Source organism: Homalodisca vitripennis, chromosome X (genome assembly GCF_021130785.1).
Source record: "Homalodisca vitripennis isolate AUS2020 chromosome X, UT_GWSS_2.1, whole genome shotgun sequence".
Classification (NCBI taxonomy): domain Eukaryota; kingdom Metazoa; phylum Arthropoda; class Insecta; order Hemiptera; family Cicadellidae; genus Homalodisca; species Homalodisca vitripennis.
Window position 1 is genome coordinate 73736880 of NC_060215.1, and position 17722 is coordinate 73754601.

The window sequence follows — 17722 nt, forward strand, 5'->3', positions numbered from 1 at the left end:
ACCTCGTCAACCTCTTGTCCGTATAACATGTTTTCTACACATTCTTAGTTTCGTAAGTCTATGTGTCAATAAATGTGGGGAATTAACTGACTATTTAACAATGAAACCATTATAAATTTGTTAACCACAGTCCACAAGTCTCTTAATATTCCATTTCCTTTGTTCCTTGGACTAGGTGTATCAACTTTCTGCTGTCTGTCATTTTCTGAAATTGTGAAGGGGAAATATCCCAAGAAAGAAAATCCACAGCCTTCTTAATTTTGTCTTCACTCAAGAGCAAACATTATAATGTGTAGAGCTATTAGATAATTCTTATGATGCAACCACTTTACTAATTGAAAGTTTACTTTTGCGTAATTATACTGTCCCAATTACGTATTTGCTATCACTTAAGCAACGCATCTACAAAGTAAACAACACATAGTGAATGAGTAATGGTACCACCTAGATTTGTATGTCCTGTATTCTTAAAAAAGTCCTAGACTCTGATGAAGGTATTGAATGTAGTGGCGCTTGCTCTCGATGGTTTCATGCAGAGTGTGTTCACATGCCTGCAGCTGAGTATAATAAACTAGCCAAGGACTCAACCCTACAGTGGCCCTGTAACCAATTGGACTGAAAATAAGGATTTTCCAATGAATTAGCTAACTTAACCAAAATGGTATCTACTTTAGTGGATAAAATGTCATCATTGGCTACAAAAGAAGAAATTATAGAAGCCACTACGGGTCTTGGGGATGACTTTAAGAAGGAGTTTCAGATAATTATTACAAAACTTGAGCAATTTAAGCATTGTTTGGAAGCGGTGGGAGCAAATCTACTGGATGTGGTTGGTGACATGGAGAACATGAAAAAAAACACATTGATATGAGTGAACATTCTGAAGCGCTATTTGAGGAGTTGAATGAACGTGCTAATAGATTAAAAATTGAATTCTGTACAATATTCCTGAATCAAATAAACATTATCCAAAGGATAAAAAGGAACAAGACAAAACAATAATCAAGCAAATCTTTGATATACTCAAAATAAAGCCGGATACATTTACTTTCTTCAGAATTGGAAAAGGTTCTTCCTCGTCTGGTTCGTGCCCCATCAAATTAATACTTAGATGTGCCAAAGAGGCTATAGACTTTTGCCGTTTATTTTCTAAAGATGTTATTACTGCCATTAACCCACAATTGGCATCATCTGTGTCAAAAACTGTGATGAGCTAAAAAGGCGTGGAGCTGGGGGTGAAAAGAATTCACAATTAATTACTTGAATGGAGTTCTGAAAATAATAGAGAAGTCAAAAAAACTAAGCTACTTTAACGGTCGAACCAGCTTATCTATTTTCTGTCAGAATGTGAATGGGCTTCATAGAAAACTGCAGCAATTGCAGCATTCTATTGCAATATCGACATTGTCGTGTTAACAGAGACCAATCTTGAGTCTTCAATAAAAAGCAATGAAATTGAAATGTCTAGCTATTATATTCTAAGAAAAGATCGCTTAGTAGAAACAAGTCACAGACTTAGTGGTGCTGGTGTTTTAATCGCTGTCAAGAAAATGTTTCCCTTTGTAGAAGTCAAGACCTCAGCTATTGAAATAGAATTCTATTTAATAAGATTTCACTCAATAAGGGCTTCCACTTACTGTTTAGTGTGGTGTACATTCCCCCAAAATAACCAATAGAGAAGTATCTTTGGCCTATAGCGCTGCGGTAGTGGAGGTAATAGCCTTTTGTAACCCGAATGATGTTCTAATTTGCACATCATTGCGTTGCCGCACCTTTGTTCTACCATTATGCTTCCCCTCCTTCAAGGTCTTTAATAAATTTGGCTTCAGCTTTTGGTCTAAGGCAAGTTAATAACGTACCAAATACAAGAAAAGTAACACTTGACTTAATATTTACTACATATGTAAACATATCTGTAAGAAGAGACCTTACACCTCTAATGATGGAGGGCACTTCACATCCTTCATTGAAAATTGAAGTTGGGGTGCATTGTGAGACCCCTCTTTCTGAACTAGTTTTGATACCTGACTTCAGATGCTGCAATGTTAGCTCTGTGATTGAGGATCTGCATTTTGCATCTGTGGTTGGCTTGGTTTCACTTTTACTAATGTAATACGGGATCTCGTGCTGTAACATACTCCAATGTAAAACTGGTAGTTCTCAATTTCCACAATGGTTTAATAAGGAGTTGAAAAATCTAATTATTCGTAAGAAGATCGCTCATAGACGTTATAAAGAAACTATGAGCCATGCACTTTATCATGAATTTGTCTTATTAAGGCAACGGTGCCATGATATGTCAAAGCAGTGTTTTGATGCACACATTAACCATGTCCAGGATGTAATCCCATCCAGTCCAAAAATGTTTTGGAGTTATTTAAGAAAAATCAAAAAACTAAGCTAAAATCATCCAATAGTTGTTAAGTATGATTGAAACAGTATTAAAGCTCAGTTTTCCCTAGAGCTTTTTTTATTGCTTGCCGTACTTTCTGTAGTGGCAAATAAGCCAGAAACACACTCTTACTGTCACAGTAAACGGTTGCCATAATCTTTTTGGCTGACAGAGTTTGGAAATATTTTCTTAGTTTTTATGGAAGAATGAGTATGTTCCCGTTCCATAGACTGCCTTTTCGTTTCATAGTTAACTTCACCCTTTTTCATCACCAGTTACAATACGAATGAGAAATTCATTACCGTGTTTATCTTGGTCTTCACGGAAATTCAGTGATGCATCAAGCCTTTATTTTTTTAATGTTCTTCTGTAAGAATTTTTGGAACCTACTTGACAAAAAACTTGTGATAGCCAAGCTTCTCCACAACAATTTTATGCACTTTGTGAAATTTGGGGAAAATAGAAATTTCAATGATTGTACATTTGCAATTTTTACAAATGATATCGTTGATTTTCATTAACTAGTCTTCAATGACCAGCCTTGGCCGACCACTGCAATCCTTGTCTTGAATATAAGTGTGGGCATTTTTAAAATCAATCCACCACTCTCTCACTCTGCTTTCATTCATTATTCCATTCCCATAAAAATGTATAAAGTTGGCAATGATTTTAATTGGTTTGTAGTACAGGGTCCGGCAAAAAAACCTCCCTGATTTCAATAGGCATTTGCAAAAAGAATAAGAAACATACAGAACAATTACTTATATTTGTGAATAACCTATATGATGCCATTTTACATCACTTAGTACACTTTACTTGGTTTAGAAAATTATGTCCGATAAATGTTGTACCCCATTGTTAAGACATTCACGAAGTCTTTCCCTGAAGTTGTTGTGTAACTTCCCTTGGAATGGCTGCCACTTCCTGCCTAATGGCATCTTTTAGCTCTTGCAGAGTTCTGGGACGATGTTTGTACACTTCAGCCTTTAGGTAACCCCACAGAAAGAAATCACAAGGTGACCTTGGAGACCAGGAAATGTCTCCTCTTAAAGAAACAAGACGTCCAGGGAACAACTCTCTTAACATTTCCATGGACCGCCAAGCAGTGTGAGCTGTGGCTCCGTCCTGTTGGAACCAAACTTCTTCTTCCTCATAGTATAAAACAAACTGGTTGATCTTGGGTCGGAGAAATGTCTCTATGATGTGACAATAGCGATCGGCATTGACCGTTACTGTTTGTCCATCTTCTTCAAAAAAGTAGGGTCCCTACACACCAAATTCCGCAACGGCGCACCAAACTGTGACTTTTGGGCTGTGTAGTGGTTGTTGGTGGAGTTCCCTAGGATTTTCTGCAGCCCAGTAGTGGAAATTCTGTTTGTTAACAGTTCCACACAAGTGGAAGTGGGCTTCACCAGAAGAAATGAAGACAGCATCTGGGGGAATGTTTTGCAAAGTGTCATCACATGCAGCCCTGCGAGTTTCATAATCTTCTTCAGACATAAATTCCTCCACAGCAAACGCCCGATGCTCACCGAGCCAAGCCATGGCGAACACTGAAAATGGCACGTACACCGCTACGGAACAATATCCCCTCCACATCTCTACCCCCACCACAACTCACCCGGTGGAACGTTTAAAATGTTTAAGACAAATAGTGATCCCACCGATTGTGAGATTCATTTAGTAATAAGATTTTTGAATGCAAGGAATGTGAAACTGACTGAAATTTATCGTCAAAACTTCGAGATGTTTACGGGGAAGACGTAATGAGTAGCGGAATCGTGAGAAAGTGGGTTAGAATGTTCAATGGCGATCGAACAAATGTGCATGATGAGAATCGGAGCAGTCGGCCTTCTCTTGTCACCGATGATCTGATAAGGGCAGTTTACGAAAAAATCCATGAGAACCAATGTTTCACTATGACAATGCTATCTGATGATTTCCAACAAATTTCACGCACTCTTTTGTACGAAATTGTTACGGACCGGTTAGGTTATCGCAGACTGTGTTCTCGATGGGTTCCAAAAATGCTCACTGACGTGGACTAAACCAAGAAACTCGGAAGTGCTTTGACTTTTCTCACACAGCACAGTGATGATGGTGAGGATTTTTGAAACAAAATTGTGACAGGTAATGAAACTTGGGTCCGTCATGTCAGACCGGAATCCAAATAACAGTCAATGGAGTGGTGACAAACGCAATCTTTGAAGAAACAAAAATTCAAGACGACAATATCTGCACAATAAATCATGCACATTTTTAACTTAACTGTCTTTTGGGATCGGAAAGTTGTTTTGCTGATTGATTTTCTCCCAAGAGATGAAACCATTAATGCGTCAAGTTATTGCAAAACCTTAAGAAAACTAAGACGGGCAATTCAAAACAAACGAGAGGAATGCTAAGTAACGGAATTGTGTTGCTCCATGACAATGCTCGGCTCTATATTACTGGTGACACTCAAACATTGGTTCGACAATTTCGTTGGGACCAGTTCGATCACCCGCCATACAGCCCGGACTTGGCACTGTCTGATTACCAATTTTTCCTGCATATGAAGCACGAGATAGGTGGCCAACGCTTTGAAACGGATGATGAAGTGAAAACTGCCGTGGAGTCAGGGCTACTTTCGTTGGTGGGAACTTTCTAAGAAGAGGGTATAGACAGATTGGTCACCCGCTATGAAAAGTGTTTGAACATCGGTGGAAACTATGTCAGATAATAGGTTTATTGGGCCTTCATGTTAAAATCAAATTTTGTTAAGAAAAAATCGTTTTACTTATTTTTTAAAAGCGGTACTTACTTTCTGAACACGCCTTGTACTTTGTCATGAAATAAGGTGAATGTTCAATTTTGGAAGTATTATGTAAAGGAATTGTTAAAAATTGTTTCTTGTGTTATATGAACTTGTTGAATTTCTTGAAACTTAGAAGAAACTAGTTATGTTCTTGATATAAAATTTACAAATATCTAGAATATACTGCCAAGGCAAAGTTAAAAATATTTCAGGATCTAAATAGTGGTTTACAATTTTCATCAAATGGTTTATTTGTAAGATTCTTAACCCTCATTTCTGTAAAACAAATATTTTATTAAAACTACTCAATGTTGAGCCGCCCCAGATGATTAAACCATGAGTCATTATACTATGGGAAGTGGCGTAATATACACTTCAGATTGTGCAAAAATCCACACAGTTTGACAAAAGTTTTTGAATAAAACATGTGGAATTAAGCTTTTTTCCTATTTGGTCGGTATGGTTAAAAAATTTTTGTTTGGAATTAATTGATGTACCAAGATATTTCAATAATCATGTTTCAAAGATATTTTTCAGAGTGATCAAGTCTATTGAACTTCCTGTTGTTCATAATGAAAGCAGTTGTGGTTTTTCTCATTCATTTATAATCCATTAATTGTAAACCAATAATTCAGACACTTTATACATTCAATAACCTCAGACTTAAGGAGTCATGGGTCACTTGCTGTTACTACAGCAGAAGTGTCATCTGCATATTGAATTATATTCCATGTAGTTCACTTCACTTCACAACACCTAGCAGCTGTAATATGATACACATTGAACTCTAGTAGTGTTTATTTGAAAAGCTGTAAATCCACAGTAGTACTGTTAAATTGCTACTACACTGTGACGGTCAACTAAGGAACTATCATGAAAGCAGATGGTGAAGTTTTACCTGGACATTATTGTGTCCTCCTTTTTTGCATTCTTAAAGTTGATGTATTTTTTTAATTTTCAATTTCATTGTAGTTCAGTCGTTATGGCAGGAATTATTTGTAATTATGATAAGGACGTTTTATCAATTTTAGATTTGTCCAGATGCGTTCTTGTGAGTTAGGCATTCAGCAGTGTGTAACTACTATCTGAGAATGATGGACAATCAGGATGTGGACTCAATTTATTAACCACATTCTGACGTGATGAATCAGGGAATTCTGGTGACAGTTTAATAAATGAAGATTTTGCTGAAATTTGTCACAGTGGACGAGAAATACACTTCATATATGCTGACTGCGGAGCAGCTCTGTGTATGGCAAATACACCTGGCTGTACCGGATGACAGCACTGTCGAAAACTCAGCACTTGTAGTTTCCTGCTATAGACTTATTCTTCAATTTACATGTCATCATGGGTCACTTAAATGACTTCGGAAATAATGGCAATTCACTAATATCCTATTATTGTAAATAGTCTGATAGGTATCTAAATAATCATAAAGACAAACAAATAATAACAGTGGAGTGAACCAACTGATAATTCACAGTGCACGCAGTCGGTGCATTAGACAGGAGAATGTAAACAAAAGAACAAAACACACACTAAATATATAGACATTACAAAATATATAGATGTGTAATGAAACATTAAAATTTTCAGAGTATTTATTGTCTATATGAATTGAACTCTTTTCGATTAGTATCAAAACCGATGCTGTTTGAGTGTATTTTAAAGACATAACTACAAAAGTATAAAGTATGTTAAAATGCTGTATATTGGGCTTTGCCACCAAGACTGTGAATAAAACCTCGTCTATCAGGCGTTTGCCTGTTCCAGAGGTAATGAATATGTCAAAAAGAAAAGGAATAATCCCCTTTATTAGTATACTTTAAACAACTACATAGTAATAGTTAGGTATCATTAATTTCATATGTGCATTTTTTAACAGAGATAATAACTAATTATTCAATAAGACGAGTCCATGTGTTTTAAATAAGATGGCTTAACTGTAAATATAGAAGATTTTGGGTTGGATACGCTTAAAATTTACTTATTCCACTCATAATTCACAAGATATAATGTTATAAACTCTACTGATATAGTGCTTTGCTTGGTTTTCTTTTTTTTTTAGAAAGGGCAAGTTGAGAGAGAATCTCTTCAGAAAGAAAAGGGTGAACTTTTAGTACAAATGACTGAGTCTCAAAGGGAAAATGAGACAGCCAAGAAAGAAAACTTGCAGCTTCTAGAACGGATTAAGGTGCTGGAACATATTGTTGAGGAGACACAATATGAAAGGAAAGAGATAGATGATGAACTGCGTAAATTTAAAGAGAAAGCTGCCTTTGGGCAATCAGAGATATACAGACTGACTCATTTACTACAAATTGAGTTTAGCAGGGTAAGTATGTGCATGTGTTTAATCTAAAGATTCCCAGGTAATGATTTGGTTACTGAACTCAACAGTAACAAAACATAACGACAACTTGCAATTAGTCATTCATTATGACAAAAAACTGATAGAGAGTGAAATCAGACCTGTAGTGTAGGACATTAGTGTGAAAGTTTTGTTCTTCATGTCAAACTGCATAGTTTGTGTTTAACCACAGTGGCATCAGATTTTAGAATCAGGATCATATTTCTTACATTTGGACTCAGCTATATAACCTGTGATTGGGTTACAATGTTTTCTTTGACTCTCGACCTGGCTGTTGATTGTTCTCTTACTAAGATTTTAGTATTTTTATCGAAATGTTTTTAAAAACTCTTAGTTTTATATAAATCGACCTATAGTAAAATTGGCATAATTGTGTTTAAAATGAACAGAGATGTATAATACAACCTATAATATAAATGTCAAATTTTTTGGTTAGTGAAAGTTATAAAGAACGATTGACAGTTGTGTGAATAAATTAAAAATGTCAAAATAGCCAAAAACATCCTAAATTTATTCCAGTCTTAGATAATGTATAATTTTATATGGTTTTTTATAAATACATGATATATGTATATAAATTGAAAATAGTAACTGAAACTCATTATTTGTTTCCATGGACATATAAGTGTTAGCGTATAAAATGATAACATATGATACATCACTTTTTATCACAGTATGCTCTAGCTTTTATTATAACCATTGATGTATAAAACTACGGGATAGACTAATGAGTGGCCAAGACTCAGTCTTTAAGGGTTGGGCACTCCTCTTTCCACCAGGTGTCAGTAAAAACAGCACCTGCAGTACTTGGTATGTTGTGATCACCTTGTTTTTTATATTTAATATTCATGTATATTTCTTACATAATAAGACAAGAGTTTATACATTGCCAAATAAAATCAACATATTTCTGATGGAAACTTAACTTCGAAGAATTAACCAGGTTAGTTATTTTTTGTGCTACATGACAAGAAACAATTTTAAGAAAGTTATTTCCAATAAGCCTTATAAGAGTTAATTCATGACTATTTTGCCAATAATATTTAGCTATGTCATTTGAACACTGGACCCTTGAAATACATATCTTTGTAATTATGCATTTGGTGCAGAGTTTGTCAGACCGTTTGGATTGATACAGTAACACTATGCATGAACTTCAAAATGGTCACGAATTTCAAAATCGTTGTTAGAATCATTGCTTCCGAAAAATTTAGAACTGAATTCTGGTGATTTAGATAATATTCTGAATAATTATTATTTTGTGGTGGTACAATACTTTTTCTAAAGATCAACGAGCAGTAATGACCATTGAAATTAACATCAGGATTATTATTATTACCACTTTTACTAAAAACTAAGAAACAAATAGCTCTACATATATTCCTGTGATAACTTATAACTATTTAAGTACATTGTTAATCATTACTAACAATTTATGTGTTAACATTTGATTAAATGGTATGTCACTTAAAATCATTTTTCTTTGATGATCCAAAACTGCAATACTATGAATTCTTAAATTTATCAAGTAACGTTCAGCATCCGACAGTATTTTGCCATTGTAATGTTTTATTTCTTAATTTTATGTACTCATTAATATAAAACTTTGCAAAAATGTCTTGTCCAAATTAGTTGTTTGTTGAACAATTATCCTAACTCGGAGGAAATTTTAACAAATTTTGGAATTCTGAATACCGTTTTCAACCATAAGTTATCTCACAACTCTTAAATGGCAATCTGCATCCTATATATCTCATTGTCATAGTATGTATTTTCTGACGTGGTGTTTTTCTGTTAGTGGTGGTGAAAAAAAATTTATTTGTATCATAAACTATTTTAAACTTTGTAACAGCATCATCAATTTTGGAGTTCTTGCTTACTTAATTTTGAGCTAATCTTATTAAACTTTTTTTAAATATATTTATTTTCCAACTAATATTTTCAAAATTATTCTATAGAAGAAAATTGGAGTAATGGTTCTTAAGCTGTATAAATAATGTTTTAATTATAACAAGCGTGTTAAATATTACCAAAGCTCTCACAAGTCATTGCATGAAGCACCAAGCTTTTGTCATGTGTTACTATTACTACTACCTTAAGTGACCGTAGCTGAATCTGTTGTGTTGACCTTTATATAAGTACAAAGTTGCAGTTTCATAACTTTTATAGCTAAATTTTGTGTTAAGTCCTATTGTATTCTTGCCTTATGATTTAACCAAGAAAAACTTATTAAAACATTTTTATATGTTTTAAATTTATAATAATCTAAAATAGTATACATATTGTTTTCTATAAAATATGCCAAAGTTATTATTTCCTACAAGTATAACGTAATATATCTTAATCCTACATTTTTAATGTACTTTTTTAACCTTGTGATCAAAATATATAGAACATTTAAATGTTCATAATCTTAAATGTAGCTTAATCTATCATTATGTTTTATATTATATATAATTTGTAAGGCACGCCTTTGATTCATTACAACTGGCTTTAAAATGGTTGGGTAGGTACCTCCAAAATGTACAATTCCATATCTCAATACACTCTCAAACCAAGACATATAAATCTGCTTTAATTGATCTTATTTTGAGTTTCCTTTTAAATGATATAGTGCATAAGTTATTTTCCTCAATATTTGTGATAAAATATTCACATGCTGTCTACACTTTAAAAATTGATCAATGTAAATCCCCAGATATCTTACAAACTCAACTACCTCAATACTGGAACAAGAACAACCGTAAATACAATGATGCACGTGACAAAACAGTTTGAAAACATTTGTAAGATTTTTCTTAGTCTCACAGTAGTCAAAAAACATAATACACTTTGATTTACTGGTATTTATCAATAATTTATTGCTAATTAGTCATTGAGATATTTTTTCTAGATCACTGTTTATTTTATATTGCAGTGATTGCCTATTATAGGCAGAGCATACAAGTGCTGTGTCATCCGCATAGGCAAACACAGATGAGTGAAGGTCAATATTCAAAAGATCATTAATGTAAATCAGAAAAATAATTGGTCCTAATACCCCACCTTGAGCTGTTCCGTACCGTAGCTCCAACACATCACTATAACATTTATTTATTTTCACAACCTGCCTTCTACCCCTGCAAAATGAATCCAACCATGCCAGTGCTGCACCCCCAATGCCATGTTTTCTAAATTTATATATTAAAATGTCTATGTCTAATACATCAAATGCTCTCTGAAAGTCCAGATAAACAGCTAATGTATACATACTTTTGTCTGTAGATGCTGCTATACTTTTAACATGCTTTTCTATGGCTAAATCCATACCTCTGCCCGGCAAAAACATAAATTGATTGTTGGAGAACAAAGATCTATTGTGGAAATAATGTAGTAACTGCTTTTTAATTATACTCTCAAAAATCTTCGCCACAGTGCTTATTACAGATACAGGGCGGTACGAAGAAAAAAGTGATTGATACCTGTCTTATAAATCGGCACAACTGATGCAGTTTTAAACTCTATAGGAATTATTCTCTGATCCAAAGACGTGACAAATATACTGTGGAGCAATGGCGCAAAGAGATTTACATTACGTTTTATTGTACCAATGCTGATTCTATCAACGCCACAACAAGGCTTATTTTTTATTTGTTTAATGGCTTTTAACAATTCATCATAAGTACATATGTCAAATATTGTAAAATATGAATTAAATGCGTCAGTAACAATTTTTTCATTATCTACCACCTTTACCAACCTACCATTAAGTTTTATACTGTCCAAGGACTTTTTCTTTCTTTTAATAATTTTTTAATAACATTCCAGTACTTTTTTGAATCGCCTTAACACTTATCTATTAATGAAGAAAAATAATTTAACTTTTCCTTTTTAATTTGCTTTGTTACATTTTTTGCATACCTCTTATACTCTGACCTTAAAACCAAATTACTTCTATCGTTATTGTACATAACAAACGAGTTATTCTTTCTGTTTATTAAACAAATAAGGCGATCTGAAATCCACTCCTTTCTTTTTCTACTCTTACTTTTAAGTTTTTTCAAAAAACATGCATTATTATAACAATTATTATATATCTTATAACAATTTTGTACACACTTATTTACATTCATTTCATTGTACATCGGATTCCAGTCAGCTAAATTTAACTGTCTATAAAAAAGCTTCTGATCCAGAGCCTTAATGAACTTTAATTCATTTAATGTATTACTATTCACAAACAAAGTGAGACTGAGAGCAAAGTGATCGGTTGTTTCCAATTTCACAACATTACTTTCATAGTTTAAATTTGTTGAATTTCTTAACAGCAAATGGTCAATACATGTTTCAGTATTATTAAAACTCTAGTTGGTACATTCACCAAGCTTTGAAATTCATATGATGAAATTAAGTTTAAATAATCCATAGCTGAACCCCCTCTTTCATTAAACATATATTCATGTCTCCTATAGTTATAGTAGGGTCGTTTGTTGTATGTAATATATTTATAAAATCATTTTAAAATTTCTTAAATGTATATTTACAATTTCGATAAACCCTAAAAAGTGTTATACTTAATGAATTATTGTTGATGGTAACGTTAAAATCAATATGAACTATTTCTGCAGTAGAACAAGAGATGAGTCGGTGCGAGTATTGGAGGTCATAGTCCACGTAGATAAGGACACCCCCTGATTGATTCACTGTCCTTGGCTGTAGTATCATGTTGTATCCCGGTATCTGTTTCTTGTCTTCTTCCCCGCTCTTGATCCACACCTCCATTAATACTATTATATTGTACGTTGATGAAAGTCCGTTAAGATATATGCACAGTTCATCAAAGTTTCTCTGCAGACTTTGAATATTTAAATTAAATTTATATTAAATTAAATCCAAGGTCCTTCCACCAATATTAGACATAGACATAGACATACTTTATTTGCACAAGACGTTTACAATATGTACATACACATAGAAAACAGGTGCATCGTCAAACCTTATAAAAAATTAATAAGGTCAATTAGTATCAATTTGCAATTACAGAGAAAATAAAATACTTATCCTAAAAACCAAGATACAAATCACTTTCAAAATATTCTTGTAATGAATAAAATGCTGTGTTCAATAGTTCATTTTTCAATTTTTCTTTGAACTCTTTTTGGTTCATTTCCTTATATGCCGCAGGTAACCCATTGTACAGTTTCAACCCCGCATATATAGGACTTTTTTGAAAAAGAGCTAAGCGATGGGATGGATATCTTAAAACGAGGCCATTTCTTGTATTATAATTATGCTGAAACCTGAGATGGTCTGGCAAAGCATTTTTTTTCAAAGTGAATATAAGTTAAAATTTCATGGATGTACAATCCTATTACTGTTAAAATTTTTAAATTCACAAAATGAGTTCTACATGAACTACGTGGGTTGGAGTTTGTAACTATGTGAATTATTCTTTTTTGGATATTTAAAACATACTTGATATTTGAGGATTGGCCCCACAGAACTATACCGTATCTCAGGGTTGACTCTACGTATGCATGATAAATAGTTTTTATGGTATCAAGGGGGACACAGTCTCTCATATGCAAAAATACAAAAGATATTGACCTAATCTTTTTTACAACATTTTCTAAATGTACTTTCCAACTAAGGTTTTCGTCAAAAAATACTCCCAGAAATTTATGAGAAGGTACTAAATTTGGAACATTTAAAGTTTCAGCGGTTTTCCTTAATAAGAATTTTATAATTTGGGTTTTATCAATGTTTAGTTTTAAACCATTAGCACTAAACCAAGAATCCATAGCATTAGATGCATCTGAAATTGAATCAGGGAGCTCAGTATTTAATCTGTTTTTAAATTAATGCTGTTGTATCGTCGGCAAACAAGATTAAGTCTCTATCTATGGCTTTTGGCAGGTCATTAACATAAATTAAAAATAAAAGGGGACCCAAAATAGAACCTTGAGGGACACCTGTAGATATATCCTTACAATTAGAAAAAAATTTTGAATTTTTATCCAATATAACAGTTCTTTGTTTTCGATTTGTGAGATACGATTTCAACAACAGACTAAAGCAATTTTCTTTTATACCGTAATCGTTTAATTTGAGTAACAATACTCCATGGTCCACGCAGTCAAAGGCCTTAGACAGGTCACAGAAAACACCCGCTGTAGCCTGTGACCTGTCAAGTGCCACCATCACCTCATTTGTAAATTCTGTGAGAGCTGACCTTGTCCCAACATTTTTGCGAAAACCAAACTGTTTACTGTAAAGTAAGTGATTATTTTCAAAATAATTTACAAGTCTTAAGTTAATTACTTTTTCAAATATTTTTGACAGATTGCTTAAAACTGATATGGGGCGATAATTGCTTAAATCCTTTTTTGAGCCTTTCTTAAAAACTGGTGATATTTGTGAATATTTCAATTTTTCTGGGAAAACTCCTTCTCTTAGACATTGGTTGATAATTAATGTGAGGGGCCTTGATATTATATGAACAGTGGTTTTTATCAACTTGATAGGTATTTCATCCCATCCTAATGAGTTTTTATTTTTCATTGATAAGATTATTTTAGTAATTTCACCAATATTGCAAGGGTTGAAGCTAGAGAATGAAACCCCAGCCTCACAACAAGTGAGTTCATTGACACATGAACTCCATTAACGGTGGCTCTCTTTACATTGGTATTTAAAACTATATTTTGTAAAATAATCATTAAAATTCTCAGCTACAACTTGAGGACTAGAAATGTCTTCTCCATCCTTGGACCTATTCAATACAATACCAGTTATAGTTTTAATACCATTGTGGCCAAGTTTTGTATTTACAATTTGCCAGGCAGCTTTAGATTTATTTTCAGATTGAACTATGTAGGCGCTATTTGCCATTATTTTTGCTGCCTTTACTACTTTTTTGAATGTTTTTTTGTAAGACTTGACATAATTTAAAAACTCATTTCTGTTTATTTTTGCTTCCCAATGAAGTTCCCTTTTCTTCTTACTAGATATTTCAATACCCAGAGTAACCCAATTCAAGACTACCGGTTTAGTCTTGGTGGTCCTCTTAAAAGTTTTATGAGGGAAGATATTATTCAATGTCATTATGAAGTTACTTAAAAAATTGTTGTAATTTTTATTAACATCAAGAGCTGGGTCAAAATTTGAGATACCACTTCTTCCCAAGCAGTGAACAAAACTATTAACATTAATATCTGAATATATTCTCTTTCACATTTTTCACTTGAATGTGTAATTTTTGCTGTAGGTAGCGGAACTCCAGGCTACTGAACCAAGTACGGGGCATGACAATAAAATGTTTTCCATGTTGGAAAATGCTTTAAAAGACAAGGATTTGGTAGAAAAGAAGCTGGCTTCTGTAGAAGAGAGGCTGGCTAAAAGCACTAATGAAATTATTAAATTAAAGGAAAAAGTTGCAAATCTTGAACTTGACCTCCAGGTAATATTTTTTTGTCTTGTATTACATTTTAAAACTCTTGTACACATGGTATAACACATTAACCCTTTGCACTCGAATGGCCACTGTCAGTGGCCGTGCCCTACGCTTACATAACTTGCATTATTTTCTCGCTTGCACAGATCTCTCAGGTCGCATGGCCACCGTGAGGTGGGCCGCTCACGGGCTCGTCTGTCGCAACTCGGCCGCCATATTGGCTGGCTGGTGTCATCAGCTCGCAATTATTTTATCAACATTCACCTGAAATGGACGTACAAGGCATTTCAAGACAAGCAAACACATTTTGTTTGAAAACTTTGTTTTTACTTATATCAATGAAGTTTATTTAAAATAAAGATGTTTTTCTGGCTTAATAATAATTGTTATTTATAAAATTAAAATATACATGTTAATAATTAAATTAAATGAAATTGATTAGAGCTTACATGAAATCTTTGTTGTATTGAAAACACTAAAACTACAAACAACAAAGTATTGTTTTAGTTATATCAATGAAGTATTATTTAAAATAAAGATGTTTTTCTGGCTTAATAATAATTGTTATTTATAAAATTAAAATATACATGTTAATAATTAATTAAATGAAATTGATTAGAGCTTACATGAAAATCTTTGTTGTATTGAAAACACTAAAACTACAAACAACACAAAGTATTGTTTTAGTTATATCAATGAAGTTTATTTAAAATAAAGATGTTTTTCTGGCTTAATAATAAATTGTTATTTATAAAATTAAAATATACATGTTAATAATTAATTAAATGAAATTGATTAGAGCTTACATGAAATCTTTGTTGTATTGAAAACACTAAAACTACAAACAACAAAGTATTGTTTTAGTTATATCAATGAAGTTTATTTTAAAATAAAGATGTTTTTCTGGCTTAATAATAATTGTTATTTATAAAATTAAAATATACAGTTAATAATTAATTAAATGAAATTGATTAGAGCTTACATGAAATCTTTGTTGTATAAAACACTAAAACAATAATAACTATCTGGTGTATTTTTTAAACTTTGAGTTTTTTAGCTGTGTGGTATTGCTTCACAAAAACATGGTCCAATGCACTAACCAGGCTGTAACAAGTGCACGTTCTTGCATATGTACTTGGTACGCTTCCTTGATCCACCAGCACTTCGGTCACTGCACACAAAACAGTCCTTAGATTTACCCAGGCCCCATGGGCCAAATTATGTGCAACTTTCCGTTTAATCTCTCTTCATCCTGTATGTCTGATGGTCTTCCACGTTTCTTGACATTTCTGACATCAGAAACAAGTCCTTTAAATGAGCTCCTTTCGAAACTTTCTCTGTCTGACTTTTTTGTCTTGGTTCATGTTGAACAACAAATACGCGTTTACGATGGCTGTTTCGACCAACCAGAAAAAAATTTTTCCTCCACCCACTTTAGTGATTTTCTGGTTGAAACTGTATGACGAAATATATTGGTCGGCAATGTCTACACCTCCCATTGATTCGTTGTATTTACATACAACAGTAGGACTTGTTCACCTCTTCTATTACCCCTCTTTTAACAACACGCCTCACAGTTTGTGTGCTACTATCATACAAAGTGCTCAACATTGTTACTTCATTTGAAATCCTTCCATAGCAAAAGATTGTACTTGTCGTCTTTTCTGAAGGCTTTAATTTCGCCCTTCTTCAACTTTACTTGGGTAACTTCTCTTCTATTACTCCCCTTCTTTACTTCTTTTTGGTCTAACTTGCTCAGGTAAGCCTTTTCTATTTCTCATAATAGTGCCAGTTAAATGGATTTTCATTTCATAGAGTGCCTGAGCCAAATCCAAATTAGTGTAATACCTGTCGGTAAACACATGTAGGCCTTCAATGTTACTATAGGTTTCTTTAATCTTATTAAACAAGATGTAAAACAACTCGACTGGTGACACCTAAGTCTTGCCGAATCATTTTGTCCTGTAGTGCATTTTCCAAAGTATGGTTCCAGGGCACAAATGTAACCAGACTTGGATTCAGATAGAACAAACACCTTTTATCCCCCATTTGGTGGGTTTTGTCTTTGTTATAGACCTTGAAAGAAATTTTCCCCTTAAATCCAACAGTACTTTCGTCAATGCTGACTTTTTTTTCTGGCACATAGTATTCCCTGTACTTTTTGTCTAAGTACAGCACGCACATTGCGTACTTTCCCAAATCTTGTCAAGGTCCCGTGGATTGGGCCAGTTGGAGGAGGACTTATGTGGAGATTCCAAAATATTTGTAAAAATCTCTCTTTTGATAATACGTCTTTAAAAAAAGGCTGGTAGTCAATCCAATCCGTGGAGAAATAGTCACCGAGTTCTGGCTTAGGGTTCATTGCCATGTTTATTAGGACTCCTAGGAAAGCTTTCATTTCTATCAGATCTACATCTTTCCATGACCACCACATGGATCGTTTCTGCAATGGAGTGTTTTTTTTTTTTATTTTTTTCATTCGCGTATCTATTAGTTTCTTTAACTATTTCAGATATGAGATTATCTGTAAAGAAAAGCTGGAAATATTCAAGGGGCGAAGTTGATTTTGCCCTAGTGGTGGTGGTTTGTAACCTGAGTCATTTGACCACTGAAATTTAACAAAGTTTTGTATCACCTTCAGTCCATTCCCTCCACACCTCCTCTTCTTCTCTGATTTCGTTCTCCTCCTCTTCTCTAATTTCGTCCAACTGTTCTTCTTCAACTTCTGTA

The 17722-nt window shown here is 33.5% G+C and overlaps 1 protein-coding gene across 2 annotated transcripts in view; it reads left to right on the forward strand.

The window, feature by feature from the left end:
- The window catches only part of LOC124369212 (cytospin-A), a 50500-nt gene that overhangs the window by 17660 nt on the left and 15118 nt on the right, over nt 1-17722 (forward strand). For both annotated transcript variants that reach the window (XM_046827052.1, XM_046827053.1), the window contains exons 6-7: nt 7258-7524; nt 14807-14998. In XM_046827052.1, coding sequence (XP_046683008.1) covers nt 7258-7524; nt 14807-14998 — 459 coding nt within the window. The remainder of the gene's footprint in view (nt 1-7257; nt 7525-14806; nt 14999-17722) is intronic.